Source organism: Pseudonaja textilis, unplaced genomic scaffold (genome assembly GCF_049901715.1).
Source record: "Pseudonaja textilis isolate UNSWEBS1 unplaced genomic scaffold, rPseTex1.2 PTEXSCF22, whole genome shotgun sequence".
NCBI classification, from domain to species: Eukaryota; Metazoa; Chordata; class Lepidosauria; order Squamata; family Elapidae; genus Pseudonaja; species Pseudonaja textilis.
Window position 1 is genome coordinate 1,299,054 of NW_028262865.1, and position 19,760 is coordinate 1,318,813.

At 42.4% G+C, this 19,760-nt stretch overlaps 1 protein-coding gene across 1 annotated transcript in view; it reads left to right on the plus strand.

The window, feature by feature from the left end:
• The first annotated feature begins 7,935 nt into the window (after positions 1-7,935).
• The window catches only part of LOC113454567 (erythroblast NAD(P)(+)--arginine ADP-ribosyltransferase-like), a 21,800-nt gene continuing 9,975 nt past the window's right edge, over positions 7,936-19,760 (plus strand). Inside the window, exon 1 of the mRNA XM_087918992.1 lies at positions 7,936-8,098. Coding sequence (XP_087775118.1) covers positions 7,936-8,098 — 163 coding nt within the window. The remainder of the gene's footprint in view (positions 8,099-19,760) is intronic.

Consider the following 19,760-nt stretch of genomic DNA (forward strand, 5'->3'; position numbering starts at 1 on the left):
ATAGATCTAGGGACTAAAAAATGCCCCTGGTGGGGGCATTTCCGCCTGCTATGGGTGTTTTTGTCCTGTTATGACCTGCAAAGCTTAGGGGACCAGATAAATCGGTGAAAGGTCATAGTACATAGCTGAGCCATTCCCATGGGAATTTCCGCAGATGTATATTCTCATCCTGTTTATTCTCATCCTATATATCCTGTGGAAATAACATCCTGTTGAGGTCACTTGTTTTCTGTATATGCATTTTGTTCTCAATAAAAGCTGGTACCTGGGTTTACTCGGGGCTGGCATTTGCTCAGACGTTTTCCCTGCGTCTCATTTCAAATGTCAGACCACCACAGATTTAACCACACTCGTGGGTCTTGCTTCACGTTGATCTTTAATATCCACTTGTCCACCTACTGCACCTTCTTCTTTTCCAATCTCCATTTGTTCCTCTTGGGATTCAATTGGTGGAACCTCCTTTCCTGCCCCTCCTTCTCTCCCTCCAAAAACTTCTGCATAAAACAGTTCTGCTTTCTCAATTGAATCAATTCTATGTCTCTGTTCCTGCCACGTAAACATCAATCCTTCTGGGATCAACCATCTGTAAGACACCTCTTTTTCCAATAACCTTTTGGTCAGGAATCGATATTCTCTTCTCATCTCTCTCACTCTTCTAGGTATTTGTTTTAAAACCAAAATTTCTTTACCTTTGTATTTCAATGTCTTCTCTCTTGCCACTTGTAATACTTGTGTCTTCATAGATTTTTTAATAAATCTAATATGAACTTCTCTGGGTAGGTTATTTCTCATCGCATATCTTGTAAAAACTCGATATATCTCATCTATTCCATCCATCATCTTCTCTTCTGTTATCTCCAGCGCATCCGCCAAGATTCCTACCATTATCGCAGCCAGATCTTGTGCTTTTTCTTCTTCTATATTTTGAAATCTAAGATAAAATTCTGATCTATCCAACTCCCACTTCAACATCTCACTTTTTTCTTGTTCAATCACTGTTAATCTATTATCAATATTTCCAATCTTCTCCTCTCTTCGTTTGCCCCCCTCTTCAACTTTTTGAAGTCTCTCCTCATATTTTCCCATCATCTGTTGAATACTTTCCACTTTTTCCTCCGTCCTACCTGTTCTTTGTTCAATAGTATCTATTTTTACCTTAAGATCTTGAATTCCTTGCATAATCATCTGAAAGGATACTCTTTCTTGTTCTTTTTCTTTATCTTGCTTTAACAATGTCTGAATTGAGCGCTGTCCAGATGGTGGGGAGGCAGAAGCAGACATAGAGGCACCCGAAGATATAAATTTCTTACTCATTTTAGGTGATTCCAGCTCTTCAAATTCTTTCAAATTTTAATCCAAAAAAAAGTATGAAGTTATAATCCAAGATAAAAGGGCCAACAATAAAAAGCCAATAATGAGAGAAAAAGAAGAAAAATTCTTCCTGACCTTAATCCAATTAAGAAAAATAATCCATAAAAGAGGGTAAAAATAAGAGTAAAAACCCAGTGATAATAATAATGAACAAGACAAAGCCAAAAAAGAAAAAGGAAAAAAGAAAAAGAGAAAAAAAAACAAAGCAAAAACCAAGAAAAATAAATTTCTTCAAATTCCACACCTTAGACCAGCCAAAAAAAAAAAACCTCAATTGAAAAAAGGAAAAAGAAATAGTCCACTGATGTACATTAAAAAAGAAAAGCAGGATCCAAATAGAAAGGAGAAAAAATAAAGCAAAATAAATCAAAATAAAATAAAAATAAAGGAAAAATTCAGAGGCTTCCCTTTGCAAATAAATCAAACTTAAAAATAAAGACCTTGATGTTAGTGGAGGGGGTGGCGGAACTAAAAAAAAAAGAATTAAAAAAAGGGAATAAGCAACAATACACTGCACTCTATTTAATTGTCCAAGGCTCTAATTATAACTCCCTTCTCTTTCCCACAAGCTTCAAAGCTAAGCCATAAATATCCAGAAAGACACCTGTAATAATATTCAACAAAGTGCTTTCCTCTATCTTATCAGAGGGTGTCCTTGAGAAGAAGAGTTTGTTTTTTCCAGTTCAAGTAAAATGTTTCCAAGCCTCTAGTTGGCAGTGTTACAAAGTTTCTTAGTTCTCACTTTCCCCCCTCCACTCTGAAGAGCATAAAAAAAAAAAAAAAAGGGAAAAGGGAAAAGCCGATATGGAATACACAAAAGCAGAAAACAAAATCAAAGGGAGCCTCTAGCCTAAAAATAAAAAATCCAGAAGAAGAGTAAAACATATAAATATAAAAAGAAACAGTCCAGTTATCCAGTAAATAACAATAAAGTCCGGAAGCAAAGAAAGAAAAAAAAAAGTAAATGGATTCTCTCTTTGACGTTTCCCTTAAAAAAACGCCGCTTAGTCAGTTTTGTCAAAAGAAAAAAAAATCACACAGGTTTCTTCAAGTAGTCAGAGTGGACTTTCAAGGCTCAAAAAATTAAATAAAGAAAAAAAAGGTTCTCACCCAACCGACGAACTCTTTCTCAAACTCATTCTATCTGGAGCCGCCCGGCTTCAGCAGCATGGGGCTGCCTCTCCGCCGCTGGCAAGAAGAGCTTCACCCGGGCTCTCCAGGGATTTTGCGGTATCCCCGGAGTCCTCAGGGTACGCTCTTCACGATGGCTACCCCTACGGGACAGCGTAGGTCCGTTGGACCGGCCGGTAGCGGAGATATCGGCTGCAATCGAGGAGCTCGATTGCAGACCGTATCGCCACGGCGCAGGCTCCTCCCATTCTCAACCCGCAGCCTGCTTTTATAGCTGGCTGCTGGGGAGAACCAACCAATGAGTGAAGGGGAAGAACGCCCGCAAAGTGAATGGACCTGAGTGAGAACTCCTAGGGTTCTCAGGACATAATACCCTTCCCCCAGATGCGAACACGCATAGTCTTTGAGGTAGGCAGGAGGTTTATGTTGGCGCCCGGAACGGGCGCAGCTCTGGAACGCTGTCTGTCCGTTCAGGGTCTGTCTGGGAAAGCAGAGCCGGTAAAGTGTCACCAACGTGCCCTCGGTTCGGGCAGGTCCGGGACTCGTAGGGTTGGTCACTGGGGACGTGCTCCCGTAGACTGGATCGGACTGGTCAGCCGTCTGGGCGCCGCTGTCCGCGTTCGGGCTTTCTGGAATGGCTGCTGGTGTAAACTGGTCGCCGGGAAGGATGTGGATGTGGGGTTGATGTTGAGGCCTCCCATCGCTTTGTAATTCTGGGTCCCTGCTAGCGAGGGTGCCGAGACGCCACGCAGCTGGTCCAGGTGCCTTCTCCAGACACGGCCGTCCTCCAGTTTGACTCGATACGACCTGGGTCCGGTGATGGCCACGATCTCGCCCGGAATCCACAGGGGGTCTCCAGCGAGTTCCTCGCGAATACTGGCTCCTGTAAGATAAAATGTCTAACCCCGATGTGGAAGCGAGGGGAGAGTCAGGGCAGTATTGTGGGTGCAGTCTGTCCAATACAGTCCTCAGGTGCCTGCCCATCAGGAGCTCAGCTGGGGACTTATTGGTGACTGAACATGGAGTTGAGTGCTGGCTCATCAGGAAACGCGCGAGTTTGTGGTGCCAATCATCCTTACTGAACCTCGCCAGGGCTTCTTTAGTGGTCCTGACGGCCCTTTCAGCCAATCCGTTACTGGCAGGATGAAATGGGGCTGTGAAAATGTGGCGGATACCCAGGTTGGCAGCAAAACGGCTGAACTCGGTTGATGCGACTGTGGGCCATTGTCGGAGACAATGGAGTCGGGTAGCCCGTGTGTTACAAACAGGCGAGTTAATACTTTGGTAATTGCTTGTGTGGTGGTCGTGGATAGTTGTGCTATGTCAATCCATTTAGAATAGGAGTCCACGACTACTAGGAACATTTTCCCATGCAAAGGGCCGCCAGGTCGATGTGAATTCTGGACCACGGAGCGCTGGCGCTCCCATTTAGTAGGGGTGGCAATAGGAGGAGCAGGACGGGATTCTGGCAAATGTTGCAGGAACTTACCCATCTGACGACGTCCTCGCCGAGGCCCGCCACCATACGTAGCTGCGTGCTAATGCCTTCATTCTAACGATGCCAGGGTGTCCCTCGTGCAACGCTCCAGAACTCGGGTACGCAGTGAGGTCGGGATGACCACCGAGTGCCCCACAGTAGACAGCCCTGCAAACTGGACAATTCCTGCATGCGGGTCTTGAAAGGTGTGAATTTGTTTTCAACATTACAACCCGGCCACCCTCCTCACCCAGTCGAGCACCTGGGCGAGCGTTTTGTCTGCCTTTGTTTTAGCAGCAATGTCAAGGGCAGTGATGGGGAGGTCCAGTTGGGTGACCTCAAAAATAGCGTGGACAGGAGCAGGGTCTTCAGCTGGAGCCGGCAAGGGACAGCGGCTGAGAGCGTCAGCGTGGGACAATGTTTTACCTGGGCGGTGTATGAGTCTGTAGGAGTAGGCTGCAAGGAAGAGGGTCCATCTCGTCATTCTAGGAGAAAGGACCTGAGGGGTCTGTTTGTCCCCAGCTAGTAGACCCAGGAGGGGCTTGTGGTCCGTGACCAGCTCGAAAAATGGCCAAAGAGAAACTCGTGAAATTTTTTCACTGCTGCAACAGCTGCTAGAGCTTCCTTATCGATCTGGCTGTAATTGCGCTCTGTTGTAGAGAGCGTCCTGGAGAAAAAGCAATGGGAGCCTCGGCGCCATTGGGAAGCCTGTGACTTAATACTGCCCCGATTCCAAAGGGAGATGCGTCTGCTGCCAGCACTAATGGAAGGTTGGGGTCGAACTGAATAAGTACCGCCTCTGACGTGAGTAGTGATTTGACGGCGTGAAAAGCAGCGTCTTCTTTGTGCCCCCAGTGCCAAGGTGATTTTTATCCAGTAATCTGTGTAGGGGTTCAGCTACTGATGCTTTATGGGGCAAGAAGGAGGCGTAAAGTTCAATAGCCCCAAGAAGGCCTGTAGTTCAGTTTTGGAGGTTGGAGTGGGTGCCTCGTGAATTGCCTTAACCTTGGACTCCAGGGGTGAATGCCTGAGGCGTCAATTTTATAACCCAGAAAGTCCACCTGTCTAGTGGCAATGGCGCATTTTTCTTTTTTTCAATTTGAGGCCATGCTGTCTGAACCTCTCTAACACTGCTCTGACTCTTTGGAAGAGTTGGGGTCTGTCCCTGGCCGAGACTAAGATGTCGTCAAGTAGGGTACTACACCAGGGAGGCCCTGCAAAATCCGCTCCATGAGGGATTGAAAATACCTGGGGCAACACTTACGCCAAATTGGAGACGCTTGCATCGGAAAGCACCCCTGTGAGTGACAATGGTCTGGAGTTCGCTGTTTGGTTGTCAACAGGGAACTGTTGATACGCTTGAGACATGTCCAATTTGGCAAAAATGCTGCCGGGTTCAAAAGTGTGTAATAAATGCTGAATGACGGGCACTGGGTAAGCGCTGACTTGTAGAAACTTATTGATTGTGGTCTTGTAGTCCAAGCAAATTCTCAGGCTACCGTCTTTTTGAGGGGTGTGACAATGGGCGTCTCCCATTTGGCGAAATCTGTTGGCTCAATGACCCCTTGTTTTAACAGTTTATCCAATTCCGCATCTAGTTTTGGCCGAATAGCGAATGGGACCCTCCGCGGTTTTAGTCTGATTGGGACTGCCTGGGGTCGACTGAGAATGAGATAGGGGTACCATTATAACACCCAGCTCATCGCTGAATACATCTGAGTAATCAGCGAATAAGGAGTCAGTGTCAGAGGTTGAGACAGCATGGACTCCTGTTAGCCCTAGGCCGAGATGGGGAAACCAATCGAGCCCCAATAAAGTAGGGAGATTGCCGTTAACTACCACTAGAGGTAGGTGACCTTAAAAGCTCTAAAATTGACAAGGAACTTGCCTCTGCCGATTACAGGAATGACCTTCCCCTGGTAGTCCTTCAGGCTAAACTGGCACTTCTGGAGCCGGCTAGTTGAAAGGCTGGGCTGGAGCCTCTTGAGGGTGTTCCACAAGATAATTGAGAGCGCTGACCCTGTGTCAACCTCCATGCGGCACGGTTTACCTTCTAAGGAAACAGAGAGAGAGTTTTTACTAACAGTGTGGCACGTGTGCTTGGCATGGTGGTGAGTGCGACAGTTCAATACTTGCCTCTGCGGTCCAGAGTGTGAGAAGGGGGGTGCCTTTGTGCTGAGTTTTGAGGGGCTTGGCAGACTCTCGCGATGTGCCCCTTTTATGGCAGTTATTGCAGGTGGCACCTTTGAACTTGCAGGTGGCCCTCAGATGAGATCCACCACAGGCTAGGCACAGGGTGATGTGCTTGGGCGGACCGATGTTTTCTTGTTTGGCTCCTACCTGCGGCCGTCTGGCGTTGGAGAGGCGGTGGACGCCGTTTTCATCACTAGGGGCTTCCTCTGCTACCACCTCCTCGGAGTGGACTGGAACTGTCGTTAGCTTTGCAGTCGGGCCATGGATTTCGGTGGCTGAGTGCGCTGCCAGTTCTGCTGCCAAGGCCTCCTCGACGGCTTGTGCTAGGTTGAGGTCCTTTTTAGCGAGAAGGCGCCTCTGAAGGTGGAGGTCCTTGACCCCGCAGACCAGTTGATCGAGGAGCATGTCCTCCAGGTAGGTTCCAAACCCACAATGCAGTGCTGCTGTTCTGAGGGCGGCCATGTACTGATTGATGGTCTCCTTGTCCGATTGCTTCCTCATACGGAAGGTGAATCTCCTGGCAATCTGTGAGGGCCTGGGAGAATAGTGGTTAGTGAGGATTTCAAGTAGTTCAGACCAAGGAACGTTTTTCAACTCACGTGGAGCCACGAGGGCTGTGGCAGTATCGAAACGATGGCTCCACAGTAGATCAGAAATACGATTTTTTCTGATGCTCCCAGCATCAGCCAGCCCGATTGCATCGATATAATGGTTGAAGCGGTTCTTGTATGATTCCCACTTCTCCTCATCCGGTTTGAACGCTGGGAAGACTGGATTGGAATTCATGGTGATGGGACCGGTGGAACAACCTGTGGACAAAATCTCTCTGGGGCAGCGGCAAAAAGGTTCTAGTGCCTGTGGCAGGCAAGTGATTTCAGCTCTGGAGAGGCTTTTCGCAATCCTCTCTCTCTCTCTGGGTTAGCACACAGTTTGGCTGTCAGCCGTTGGCAGCGTTTGAATCGCGCCTGTGTGGGCGTCAGTGACTTGACTACAGCACCGTGCTGTACCTTTTAGGTTTGAAATTCAAATGACAGCCGTTTGAATTTTGCGCCTAAACGACTAGCGGCTCGCAGCGCTTCACTTTTCCTGTAGCTGGGCTAACAAGCTGCTACAGACGCTTCTAACTTTCGATTCTGACCGCTCTCTCTGGCTGCGGATCAGCGCCGCTTTATTGCTTGCTGACCGCTTTCTCTGACAGCGGATCAGCGTTGCTCTTTCTGTTTGCTGACCGCTCTATCTGGCTGCGGATCAGCGTTGCTTTTATCGCCGCCGATCGCTCTCTCTGGCTGCGGATCGGCGGCTAGTGACTCAGCGGTTGCAAGGTGCTTCTGGTAGCCATCCCACCTTCGTCGCCAGTGTTAAGTTTGGGAAAAGAGAGGCTGAACCAGAGCATGAGTGCAACAATACTTTATTATAACAATAAAGGGCTGACCGTGCTTGCCAAGCCGGGAACTGGCTCGCAGCGATCAGCGACTGGTTGGACCCCGCAGCCTGCTTTTATAGCTGGCTGCTGGGGAGAACCAACCAATGAGTGAAGGGGAAGAACGCCCCCGCAAAGTGAATGGACCTGAGTGAGAACTCCTAGGGTTCTCAGGACATAACAAGAAAGAAGATAGATATTTAGATAGATAGATAGATAGACAGACAGATAGATAGTGTCGTATCGCCGATACGGACAAAGGACGCGAGGCCAGTGACTTGGTTCAGCTCATTTATTGGAGGGAAAACGCAAGTGGGGTCAGTGGGGAAAAACCGCGGCTTAAATGGATCTGGTGCTGAGCGCTGCGGCCAATGACAACCCTTCGAATCGCCCGCGATTGTCTCAGCCAATCCCGGCCGATTCCGAACGGCCAATCAGTGCCGCGCGCTCGACCAATCCGGTGGCTGCGCGCTTTGACCAATCCGAGCTGCAGGATTTCGAGAATGGTAATGTCCGTACAGAACAGATAGATAGACAGATAGATAGATAAAAATGTATATATAGATATAGAAGAGATACAGATAGATATATGATTAATAGATAGATAGAAAGAAGATAGATTTAGATAGATAGATACATAGATAGATAGATACATAGATACATAGATAGATAAAAATGGATATAGATATAGAAGAGATACAGATAGATATATAATTATTAATCATAGATAGAAGATAGATATTTAGATAGATAGATAGATAGATAGATAGATAGATAGATAGATAGATAGATAAAAATAGATATAGATATAGAAGAGATATAGATAGATATATGATTGATAGATAGATAGATAGATAGATAGATAGATAGAAATAGATAGAAAGATATAGATAGATAGATAGATAGATAGATAGATAGATAGATAGAGATAGAAGTATAGAGATAGAGATAGAGATGGATAGAGATAGATAAGTAGATAGATAGATAGATAGATAGATAGATAGATAGATAGATAGATAGATGATAGATGATAGATAGATAGATAGATAGATAGATAGATAGATAGATAGATAATAGAAATAGATAGAAAGAGTGAGGGAGACAGAGAAAAAGAGAGAGAAACAGAGAGAAACAGAGAGAGACAGAGAAACAGAGAGTCAGAGAGAAAGAGAGAGAAAGAGACAGAGAGAGAAACAGAGAGAAATAGAGAGACAGAGAGAGTGAGGGAGACAGAGAGACAGAGAAAAAGAGAGAGAAAGAGGGAGAGAGAAACAGAGATAGAGAGACACGGAGAGAGACAGAGAGAGAGAGAGAGAGAGAGAAAACAGAGAGACAGAGATAGAGAGAGAAACAGAAAGTGGGAGACAGAAAGAAAGACAGAGACAGACACACAGAGACAGAGAGAGAGGGAGACAGAGAGACAGAGAAAAAGAGAGAGAAAGAAAGAGAGAGAGAGGGAGAGACACACAGAGAGAAACAGAGAGACAGAGAGACACAAAGAGAGAGAGAGACAGAGAAAAACAGAGAGACAGAGATAGAGAGAGAAACAGAAAGAGGGAGACAGAAAGAAAGACAGAGACAGACACAGAGACAGAGAGAGAGAGAGAAAAAGAGAGAGAGAAACAGAGAGAGAGAGACAGAGAGAAAAAGAGAGAGAGAAACAGATAGAGAGACACAGAGAGAGAGAGAGAGAAAAACAGAGAGAGAGAGATAGAAAAACAGAAAGAGGGAGACAGAGAGAGACAGAGATTTATATTTTTCTTATATGTACCCATTTCAAGGATTCATAACTATGCTTATACTGTGGCTTCTTTTATATTTTCCTTATAAGTATCTCTCTCATCCATTCAAAAGAATATTTATCCTTCTACTTCTATCTTGGAAGCGATGGACAAATCAAACAAATACTAAAAAAAATTATATTAAAAAACTGGATCCCGTAGATGAAGGGCCAAAGGGCCTGAAATCAAATCGAGTCTCAATGGGACGTTGGGTGACCTGGAGGAATGTCCACTTCCTGCTTTGCGACCGTGGCCTTTGCATGGCTTTGCTAGAGGTTGTAAGCCAGGAGGAAGCGAGCGGGGGAAGTTGGCCTAGAAGGAGCCCTGTCGTAAGAGTTGTGGGTTCAAGGAAGGCCCAAGCGCCCTTGTTGCTTAAGAGACCCAAGCGGAAGCCACAAGCGTTGCGGTTTTCAAGGGGAAAAGGATGAAACTCGAGAGGGAGAATTAGGCCTCAATCTGACCTCCCCTGACGGATTGAGCCTCCTGGCGATGGGATGGAGGGATTTGATTTGATTTTGATTTTGATTTCTTTCTTTATTTGTCAATCACTGACAAGAGGAGAGGTATAAGCATATAGAGATAGTTATGAATCCATGAAATGGGTACATATAAGAAAGATATAAAAGATTCGCATATGGTTGGAAAAAATGAGAAAGACACATATAGACTTGAAACCAGGGATTTTTTTATTGGGAATCTTACCTGATACATATAATAAAAATTTGAAGTATTTGATTGTAAATGTATTAACAGCGGCTAGGATTGTATTTGCTAAAAACTGGAAGAGTGAGAAAACTCCATCAGAGGAAGAAATTATCAAGAAAATATTGGATTGTGCTGAAATGAGTAGATTGACATTTGAAATCAGAGACAATTTTATGAAGTTTGGGATCTTTTTTATCAATGGTTAGATAATAAAACATAATAATAAAATATTCAGATTTAGCATAAAAATTTTTTTTCCTTTTTTTCTCCTTGATATTATCTTTATAAAACATTATCAAGATAGATTGGGTATGATCTTATGATTTATTGCAAAATAAACTAAGTAAACTATAGTCATCTCGTTAAAATATGAATTAACAAAATTATAGATAAATGATTTTTTTATTGATGATATTAGGTTATACAATTATTGATTGATAATATGAGCTATTATGTAATATAATTATATTAGTTTCTAGGAAATGGATGCACACAAAAAAAGTGGTAAACCAAGATAGATAGATAAGATAGATAGATAGATGGATAGATAGAGATAGATGGATAGAGATAGATAGATAGATAGATAGATAGAGATAGATAGATAGATAGATAGATAGATAGATAGATAGATAGATAGATAGATAGATAGATAGATAGATAGATAGATAGATAGATAATAGAAATAGATAGATAGATAGATAGATAGATAGATAGATAGATAGATAGATAGATAGATAGATAGATAGATAGATAGATAGATAGATAGATAGATGATAGATAGATAGATAGATAGATAGATAGATAGACAGAGAGAGATAGATATAGATAGATAGATAGATAGATAGATAGATAGATAGATAGATAGATAGATAGATAGATAGATAGATAGATAGATAGATAGAGATAGATAGATAGATAGATAGATAGATAGATAGATAGATAGATAGATAGATAGATAGATAGATAGATAGATAGATAGATAGATAGATAGATAGATAGATAGATAGATAGATAGATAGATAGATAGATAGTAGATAGATAGATATAGATAGATAGATAGATAGATAGATAGATAGATAGATAGATAGATAGATAGATAGATAGATAGATAGATAGATAGATAGATAGTAGAAATAGATAGATAGATAGATAATAGAAATAGATAGATAGAAAGATAGAGAGACAGACAGATAGATAGATAGATAGTAGAAATAGATAGATAGATAGATAGATAGATAGATAGATAGATAGATAGATAGATAGATAGATAGATAGATAGATAATAGAAATAGATAGATAGATAGATAGATAGATAGATAGATAGATAGATAGATAGAAATAGATAGATAGATAGATAGATAGATAGATAGATAGATAGATAGAGAGATAGATAGATAGATAGATAGATAGATAGATAGATAGATAGATAGATAGATAGATAGATAGATAGATAGATAGATAGATAATAGAAATAGATAGATAGATAGATAGATAGATAGATAGATAGATAGATAGATAGATAGATAATAGAAATAGGCCCTTCTTCCCCCGAGAATTCAAAATCTGTGATGTCCGGATGATTCCTCCCTCTTCGGGGCCCCAAAATCCCCATCCGCCCCTCCTTTTTTTGCCTCTCTGTGGCTGTTTTACGATCCGCGATTCCAACCCCATCGGGCCTTTTGGGTCGTAGATCCTTGAACTTCCCACCCACGTCGACCCCGTGGGATCTATAGGGATCCCGGTGATCCGGTGAGCCCTTCGCACTTTTCCGCCGATTTTACCCTAAAACATCGTCGCTCTTCTTAACAGCAGGGTGTGAGAGATGCCACCTGTCGTAAAAACCCCTGAGGGAAATTCGGGCTCGTTCGGAGATGCGGTATAGACCACCTCTGGGTGCCCCCTTCCCCATCCTCCCCCCCCCACTCCCCTCCCGTTGCCATTACGTCTCCTCTTTTCCTTTGGTTTGTATAGCTCAGCGGATTCGTACTCGGTCGAGTGGAATTTCCCGCTTACGACGTCGGTCTTTTTTTCCGTAAGACCTGGCTCTTCTCTGGGGGGGTTTTCTGTGGGCGTGGCCTTAGGAGGTGGGTGTGGCTTAAGGAGGGGGTGTCACATGACCTGGGGCGGACCCGGCCAGGGCGGGTCCATGTTCTCGGGCCGGATGTGGCCCCAATTGACGTCCGCCCCGTTCGAGGCATGCATCTCGTTTTGCCTGGCCGCTCGTTGGCCGGGGTCGGGAGATGCTGCCACCGGTCGTAAGGGTGGGAAGAATGGTCGTAAGTCCCTTGGTTTTGGGCGGGGTGGGGGGCAAGGACGGGTAAAAGGAAGTGGAGGGGGAGGAAAAATTTACTCTGGAGAGGATCCGGAGACGGGAAAATCTACTTCCAGCCAAGAACGTCCGAAAGGGTTTAACGGCGAGTCGGTTTCCATCAGCAACGCCAGATGGTTTCCTTCCCGCCTTCCTGACAGGATTCGCCCCACGGTTTCGTCGAACAGACGGCTTAGGAGGTTTACAACCGGTTGTAGCGAGCGGGGGGCGAACCTTGCGCCGCCCCATGAAATGTCGGGGGTTGGGGAGGGCCTCGGGTTCAAGGAGGTGGGGATCAGTGGAGTTGTTGGCTCTTCCTCTCGGCGTAGGGTCGTCCGCAAAGGGGAGGACGTTGCTCAGCTAGTCCCCCATGGAGGTGGACAGAAGAATAGAATAGAATAGAATAGAATAGAGTAGAGTAGAGTAGAGTAGAGTAGAGTAGAGTAGAGTAGAGTAGAATAGAATAGGAATAGAAATAGAAATAGAAATAGAAATAGAAATAGAATAGAATAGAATAGATTAGAATAGAATAGAGAATAGAATAGAATAGAATAGAATAGAATAGAATAGAATAGAATAGAATAGAATAGAATAGAATAGGAGAGAATAGAATAGAGATAGAGATAGAGGAATAGAATTAGAATGGAATGGAATGGAATGGAATGGAATGGAATGGAATAGAATAGAATAGAATAGAATAGAATAGAGTAGAGTAGAGTAGAGTAGAATAGAATAGGAATAGAAATAGAAATAGAAATAGAAATAGAAATAGAAATAGAATAGAATAGAATAGAATAGATTAGAATAGAATAGAGAATAGAATAGAATAGAATAGAATAGAATAGAATAGAACAGAATAGGAGAGAATAGAATAGAGATAGAGATAGAGGAATAGAATTAGAATGGAATGGAATGGAATGGAATAGAATAGAATAGAATAGAATAGAATAGAATAGAATACAATACAATACAATACAATACAATACAATACAATACAGTAGAATAGAATAGAGTAGAATAGAGTAGAGTAGAATAAGTAGAAAGAAATAGAATAGAATAGAATAGAATAGAATAGAATAGAAAAATGGAATAGAATAGAATAGAATAGAATAGAATAGAAAATGGAATAGAATAGAATAGAAAATGGAATAGAAGAGAAGAGAAGAGAAGAGAGTAGAGTAGAGTAGAGTAGAATAAGTAGAATAGAATACAATACAATACAATACAGTAGAATAGAATAGAATACAATAGAGTAGAATAGAGTAGAGTAGAATAAGTAGAAAGAAATAGAATAGAATAGAGTAGAATAGAATAGAATAGAATAGAATAGAATAGAATAGAATAGAATAGAAAATGGAATAGAATAGAATAGAAAATGGAATAGAAGAGAAGAGAGTAGAGTAGAGTAGAGTAGAATAATAGAATAGAATACAATACAATACAGTAGAATAGAATAGAATAGAATAGAATAGAATAGAATACAATACAATACAATAGAGTAGAATAGAGTAGAGTAGAATAAGTAGAAAGAAATAGAATAGAATAGAGTAGAGTAGAATAGAATAGAATAGAATAGAAAATGGAATAGAATAGAATAGAAAATGGAAGAGAAGAGAAGAGAAGAGAAGAGAAGAGAAGAGAAGAGAAGAGAATAAATTAGAATGGAAGATTCTATTCGGAGGCGAAGAAGTGTCATCTTCCTTTTCCTCTCGACAACGACAACGACCACGACCACCACCCCAACCGCCATCCTAATATCGGAGGCCTCATGCGCCGGCCTTTCTCCGCGACCTCCCGACCTTTCCAGAAGCCGAGTCCCCGGTGACTTCGGTCGCCCCCCCCCCCCACCGGCCTCTTGGCCTTCCCTTGCGCAAGGCCTTGCGGGGGTGGAAGGAGGAAGCGTGGACCTTCCCCATAATCCGTGGTGTAACCTCGTGGTTGGAGGAAGGGAAGCGCAACAAACGCCCCGGTTGCCTCCCGCGGGGGAACCCACCCCGTCGTGGCCCTTGGGGGTTTCTCCGATGGATGTGGGGATGCTGGGCACGGGGATCGGGTGGGGCGAGGGTCCTCAAGCTGAACCCCCCCCTATTCTATTCTATTCTATTCTATTCTATTCTATATTCTGTTCTTTATTCTATTCTTATTCTACTCTACTCTACTCTACTCTACTCCATTTTCTCTCTCTTCTCTTCTACTCTACTTTTTGCGCCACGCTACCTACTCTACTCTCTTCCATTTTCTATTCTATTCTATTCCTGTTCTGTTCTGTTCTGTTCTATTCTATTCTACTCTAATCTACTCTACTCTCTTCCATTTTCTATTCTATTCTATTCTATTCTATTCTAGTCTAGTCTAGTCTAGTCTCTTCTCTTCCATTTTCTATTCTGTTCTGTTCTGTTCTATTCTATTCTATTTCTATTTCTATTCTGTTCTGTTCTATTCTATTCTATTCTATTTCTATTCCTATTCTATTCTATTCTATTCTATTCTATTCTATTCTATTCTATTTCTATTTCCATTTCCACTTCCAATTCCAATCTAATTCTACTCTACTCTACTCTACTCTATTCTATTCTATCTCTATTCTATTCTATTCTATTCTATTCTATTTCTATTTCCATTTCCATTTCCAATTCCAATTCTATTCTACCTCACTCTACTCTACTCTACTCTATTCTATCTCTATTCTATTCTACTCTACTCTACCCTATTTTATTCTCTTCTTTTTCTCTTCTCTTCTATTCTACTCTAATCTACTCTCTACTCTATCTCTTCTTCTATTCTATTCTATTCTATTCTATTCTAGTCTAGTCTAGTCTAGTCTAGTATCTTCTCTTCCATTTTCTATTCTGTTCTGTTCTATTCTATTCTATTCTATTTCTATTTCTATTCTGTTCTGTTCTGTTCTATTCTATTTTATTTCTATTTCTATTCTATTCTATTTATATTTCTATTTCTATTTCCATTTCCATTTCCATTTCCATTTCCAATTCTATTCTATTCTACTCTACTCTACTCTATTCTATTCTATTCTATTCTATTCTACTCTACTCTATTCTATTCTATTCTACTCTACTCTACTCTATTTTATTCTCTTCTCTTCTCTTCTCTTCTATTCCACTCTACTCTATTCTATTCTATTCCACTCTACTCTACTCTACTCTATTTTATTCTCTTCTCTTCTATTATTCTATTCTATTCTAGAATAGAGTAGAATAGAATAGAATAGAAAATGGAATGGAATGGAATAGAAGAGAAGAGAAGAGAAAATGAATCGAAGAGAATAAATTAGAATGGAAGATTCTATTCGGAGGCGAAGAAGTGTCATCTTCCTTTTCCTCTCGACAACGACAACCACCCGACCACCACCCCAACCGCCATCCTAATATCGGAGGCCTCATGCGCCCGGCCTTTCTCCGCGACCTCCCGACCTTTTCCAGAAGCCGAGTCCCCCGGTGACTTCGGTCGCCCCACCGGCCTCTTGGCCTTCCCTGCATGCAAGGCCTTGCGGGGGTGGAAGGAGGAAGCGTGGACCTTCCCCATAATCCGTGGTGTAACCTCGTGGTTGGAGGAAGGGAAGCGCAACAACGCCTCCGGTTGCCTCCCCGCTGGGGAACCCACCTGCCGTGGCCCTTGGGGTTTCTCCGATGGATGTGGGGATGCTGGGCACGGGATCGGGTGGGCGAGGGTCCTCAAGCTGAACCCCTATTCTATTCTATTCTATTCTATTCTATTCTATATTCTGTTCTTTATTCTATTCTTATTCTACTCTACTCTACTCTACTCCATTTTCTCTTCTCTTCTCTTCTACTCTACTTTGCGCTACGCTACTCTACTCTACTCTCTTCCATTTTCTATTCTATTCTATTCTATTCCTGTTCTGTTCTGTTCTGTTCTATTCTATTCTACTCTAATCTACTCTACTCTCTTCCATTTTCTATTCTATTCTAGTCTAGTCTATTCTATTCTATTCTAGTCTAGTCTAGTCTAGTCTAGTCTCTTCTCTTCCATTTTCTGTTCTGTTCTGTTCTATTCTATTCTATTCTATTCTATTTCTATTCTGTTCTGTTCTGTTCTGTTCTCTTCTATTCTATTTCTATTCTATTCTATTCTATTTCTATTTCTATTTCTATTTCCATTTCCATTTACAATTCTATTCTATTCTATTCTATTTCTATTCTATTCTATTCTATTCTATTCTATTCTATTCTATTCTATTTCTATTTCTATTTCCATTTCCATTTCCAATTCTATTCTATTCTATTCTACTCTACTCTACTCTACTCTACTCTACTCTACTCTATTCTATTCTACTCTACTCTACTCTATTTTATTCTCTTCTCTTCTCTTCTCTTCTCTTCTATTCTATTCTATTCTATTCTATTCTATTCTATTCTGTTCCACTCTACTCTATTCCACTCTATTCTATTCGATTCTATTCTATTTCTATTCTATTCTATTTCCATTTCCATTTCCATTTCCATTTCCATTTCCATTTCCATTTCCATTTCCATTTCCATTTCCATTTCCATTTCCATTTCCATTTCCATTTCCATTTCCAATTCTATTCTATTCTATTCTATTCTACTCTACTCTACTCTACCCTATTTTATTCTCTTCTCTTCTCTTCTCTTCTCTTCTCTTCTCTTCTATTCTATTCTATTCTATTCTATTCTATTCCACTCTACTCTATTCTACTCTACTCTACTCTACTCTACTCTACTCTATTTTATTCTCTTCTCTTCTCTTCTCTTATTCTATTCTATTCTAGAATAGAGTAGAATAGAATAGAATAGAAAATGGAATGGAATGGAATAGAAGAGAAGAGAAGAGAAAATGAATAGAAGAGAATCAATTAGAATCGGAGATTCTGTTCTGAGACAAAGAAGTTTCCCGTTCCTTTTCCTCCTGACAACGACAACGACCACAACCACAACCACCGTTGGGATCCTAAGAGCAGAGGCCTTATGCGCCTGCCTTTCTCCGTGACTTTCCGACCTACACAAAAAAACACAAAAACACACAGAGACACACAAAAACACACAAAAATACACAAAAACACACAAAAACACAAAACACACAAAAACACACAAAAAGACAAAAGACTCAGAAAGACACAAAACACAAAAACACACAAACACACAGAGACACACAAAAACACAAAACACACACAAAAGGACAAAAGACTCAAAAAGACACAAAATGCACAAAAAGACACAAAAGACATAAAAACACACACAGAGACACACAAAAACACACACAGACACACAAAAACACACAAAACACACAAAACACACACAAAAGGACAAAAGACTCAAAAAGACACAAAACACACAAAAACACACAGAGACACACAAAAACACACAAAACACACACAAAAACACACACACAGACACACAAAAACACACAGACACACAAAAATACACAAAAACACACAGAGACACACAAAAACACACCAAAACGCATAGACACAAAAGACACAAAAACACACAGACACACAAAAACACACACAGAGACACACAAAAGCACACAAAAACGCACAAAAAGACACAAAAGACACAAAAACACACACAGAGACACCCAAAAACACACACAGACACACAAAACACACACAAACACACAAAAACACATAAAAACACACAAAAAGACAAACGACTCAAAAAGACACAAAACACACAAAAACACACAGAGACACACAAAAACACACAAAACACACACAAAAACACACACACACACACAAAAACACACACAGACACACAAAAATACACAAAACACACACAAAAACACACAGAAACACACAAAAACACACAGAGAGACACACAAAAGCACACCAAAACGCACAGACACAAAAGACACAAAAACACACACAAAAACACACAGAGACACACAAAAACACACAGAGACACACAAAAACACACAAAAACGCACAAAAAGACACAAAAGACACAAAAACACACACAGAGACACCCAAAAACACACACAGACACCCAAAAACACACAGAACACACACAAAAACACAAACACAGACCCACACAAACACACAAAAACACACACAGACACAAAAACACACACAAAAACACACAGAGATGCTCACAAAAACACACAGAGGACACACAAAAGCACACCAAAACGCACAGACACAAAAGACACAAAAACACACACAAAAACACACAGAGACACACAAAAACACACCCAGATACACAAAAACACACACAAAAACACACACAGACACACAAAAACACACAAAAACACACAAAAACACAAAAACACAAACACACAAACACACAAAAACACACACAGACACAAAAAGACACAAAAACACACCCCAAAACACACAGAGAGACTCACAAAAACACACCCAGCTTGGATTTTGTCACTCCGGCGTAGGCCGCAGGTGTTGGGAGAGACGAAGACAGAATTAATATACGGATGAAACAGACTTGGACGGTACCTTAGAGGTCATCTAGACCAACCCGCTGCTTGAGCAGGAGTCCCTTACAGAGTCATGGAATGAAAGAGTTGGGAGGGACCTTGGAGGTCATTCAGCCCAACCTCTGCTGACTGACCGGCAGGGGACCTGGGAAGTCATCTAGCCCAACCCCCTGCTGACCGACTAACCGTTGCAGGGGACCTTAGAGGTCATCTAGCCCAACCCCTGCTCGAACAGGAGTCCCCTTACAGAGTTCACGGAATGAGAGAGTTGGAAGGGGACCTTGGAGGTCATCTAGCCCAACCTCGCTGCTCGAACAGGAGTTCCCTTGCAGAGTTCATGGAGAGTTGGAAGGTGACCTTGGAGGTCATCTAGCCCATCCCCCTATCCCCTGCTGACCGACTAACACTGGCAGGGGACCCTTGAGGTCATGTAGCCCAACCCGCTGTTTGAACAGCAGTTCCCTTACACAATCATGGAATGAGAGAGTTGAAAGGGGACCTTGGAGGTCATCTAGCCCAACCCACTGCTGACTGACTAACCGTTGCAGGGGACCTTAGAGGTCATCTAGCCCAACCCGCTGCTCAACAGGAGTTCCCTTACAGAGTCATGGAATGAGAGAGTTGGAAGGGGACCTTAGAGGTCATCCAGCCCAACCCGCTGCTCTAAAAGGAGTCCCCTACAGAGTTGACGGAATGAGAGAGTTGGGAGGGGACCTTGGAGGGACCCGCAGCTGTCAGCTGACCGACTGACAGGGGCAGGGGACCCTTAGAGGTCATCTAGACCACACACACCCCACCCTTTCACCCCAAGCAGGAGATTGTACACCCTTTCAGACAGCTTGAGAAGTCCGGTGTCTTCTCCAGGGATGCTGGCTTGCTTCTTCCATCTTCCTACCGCTTCCCCCACCCCCCCACCCCGAAACCTCCCTCCCCAATCCCATA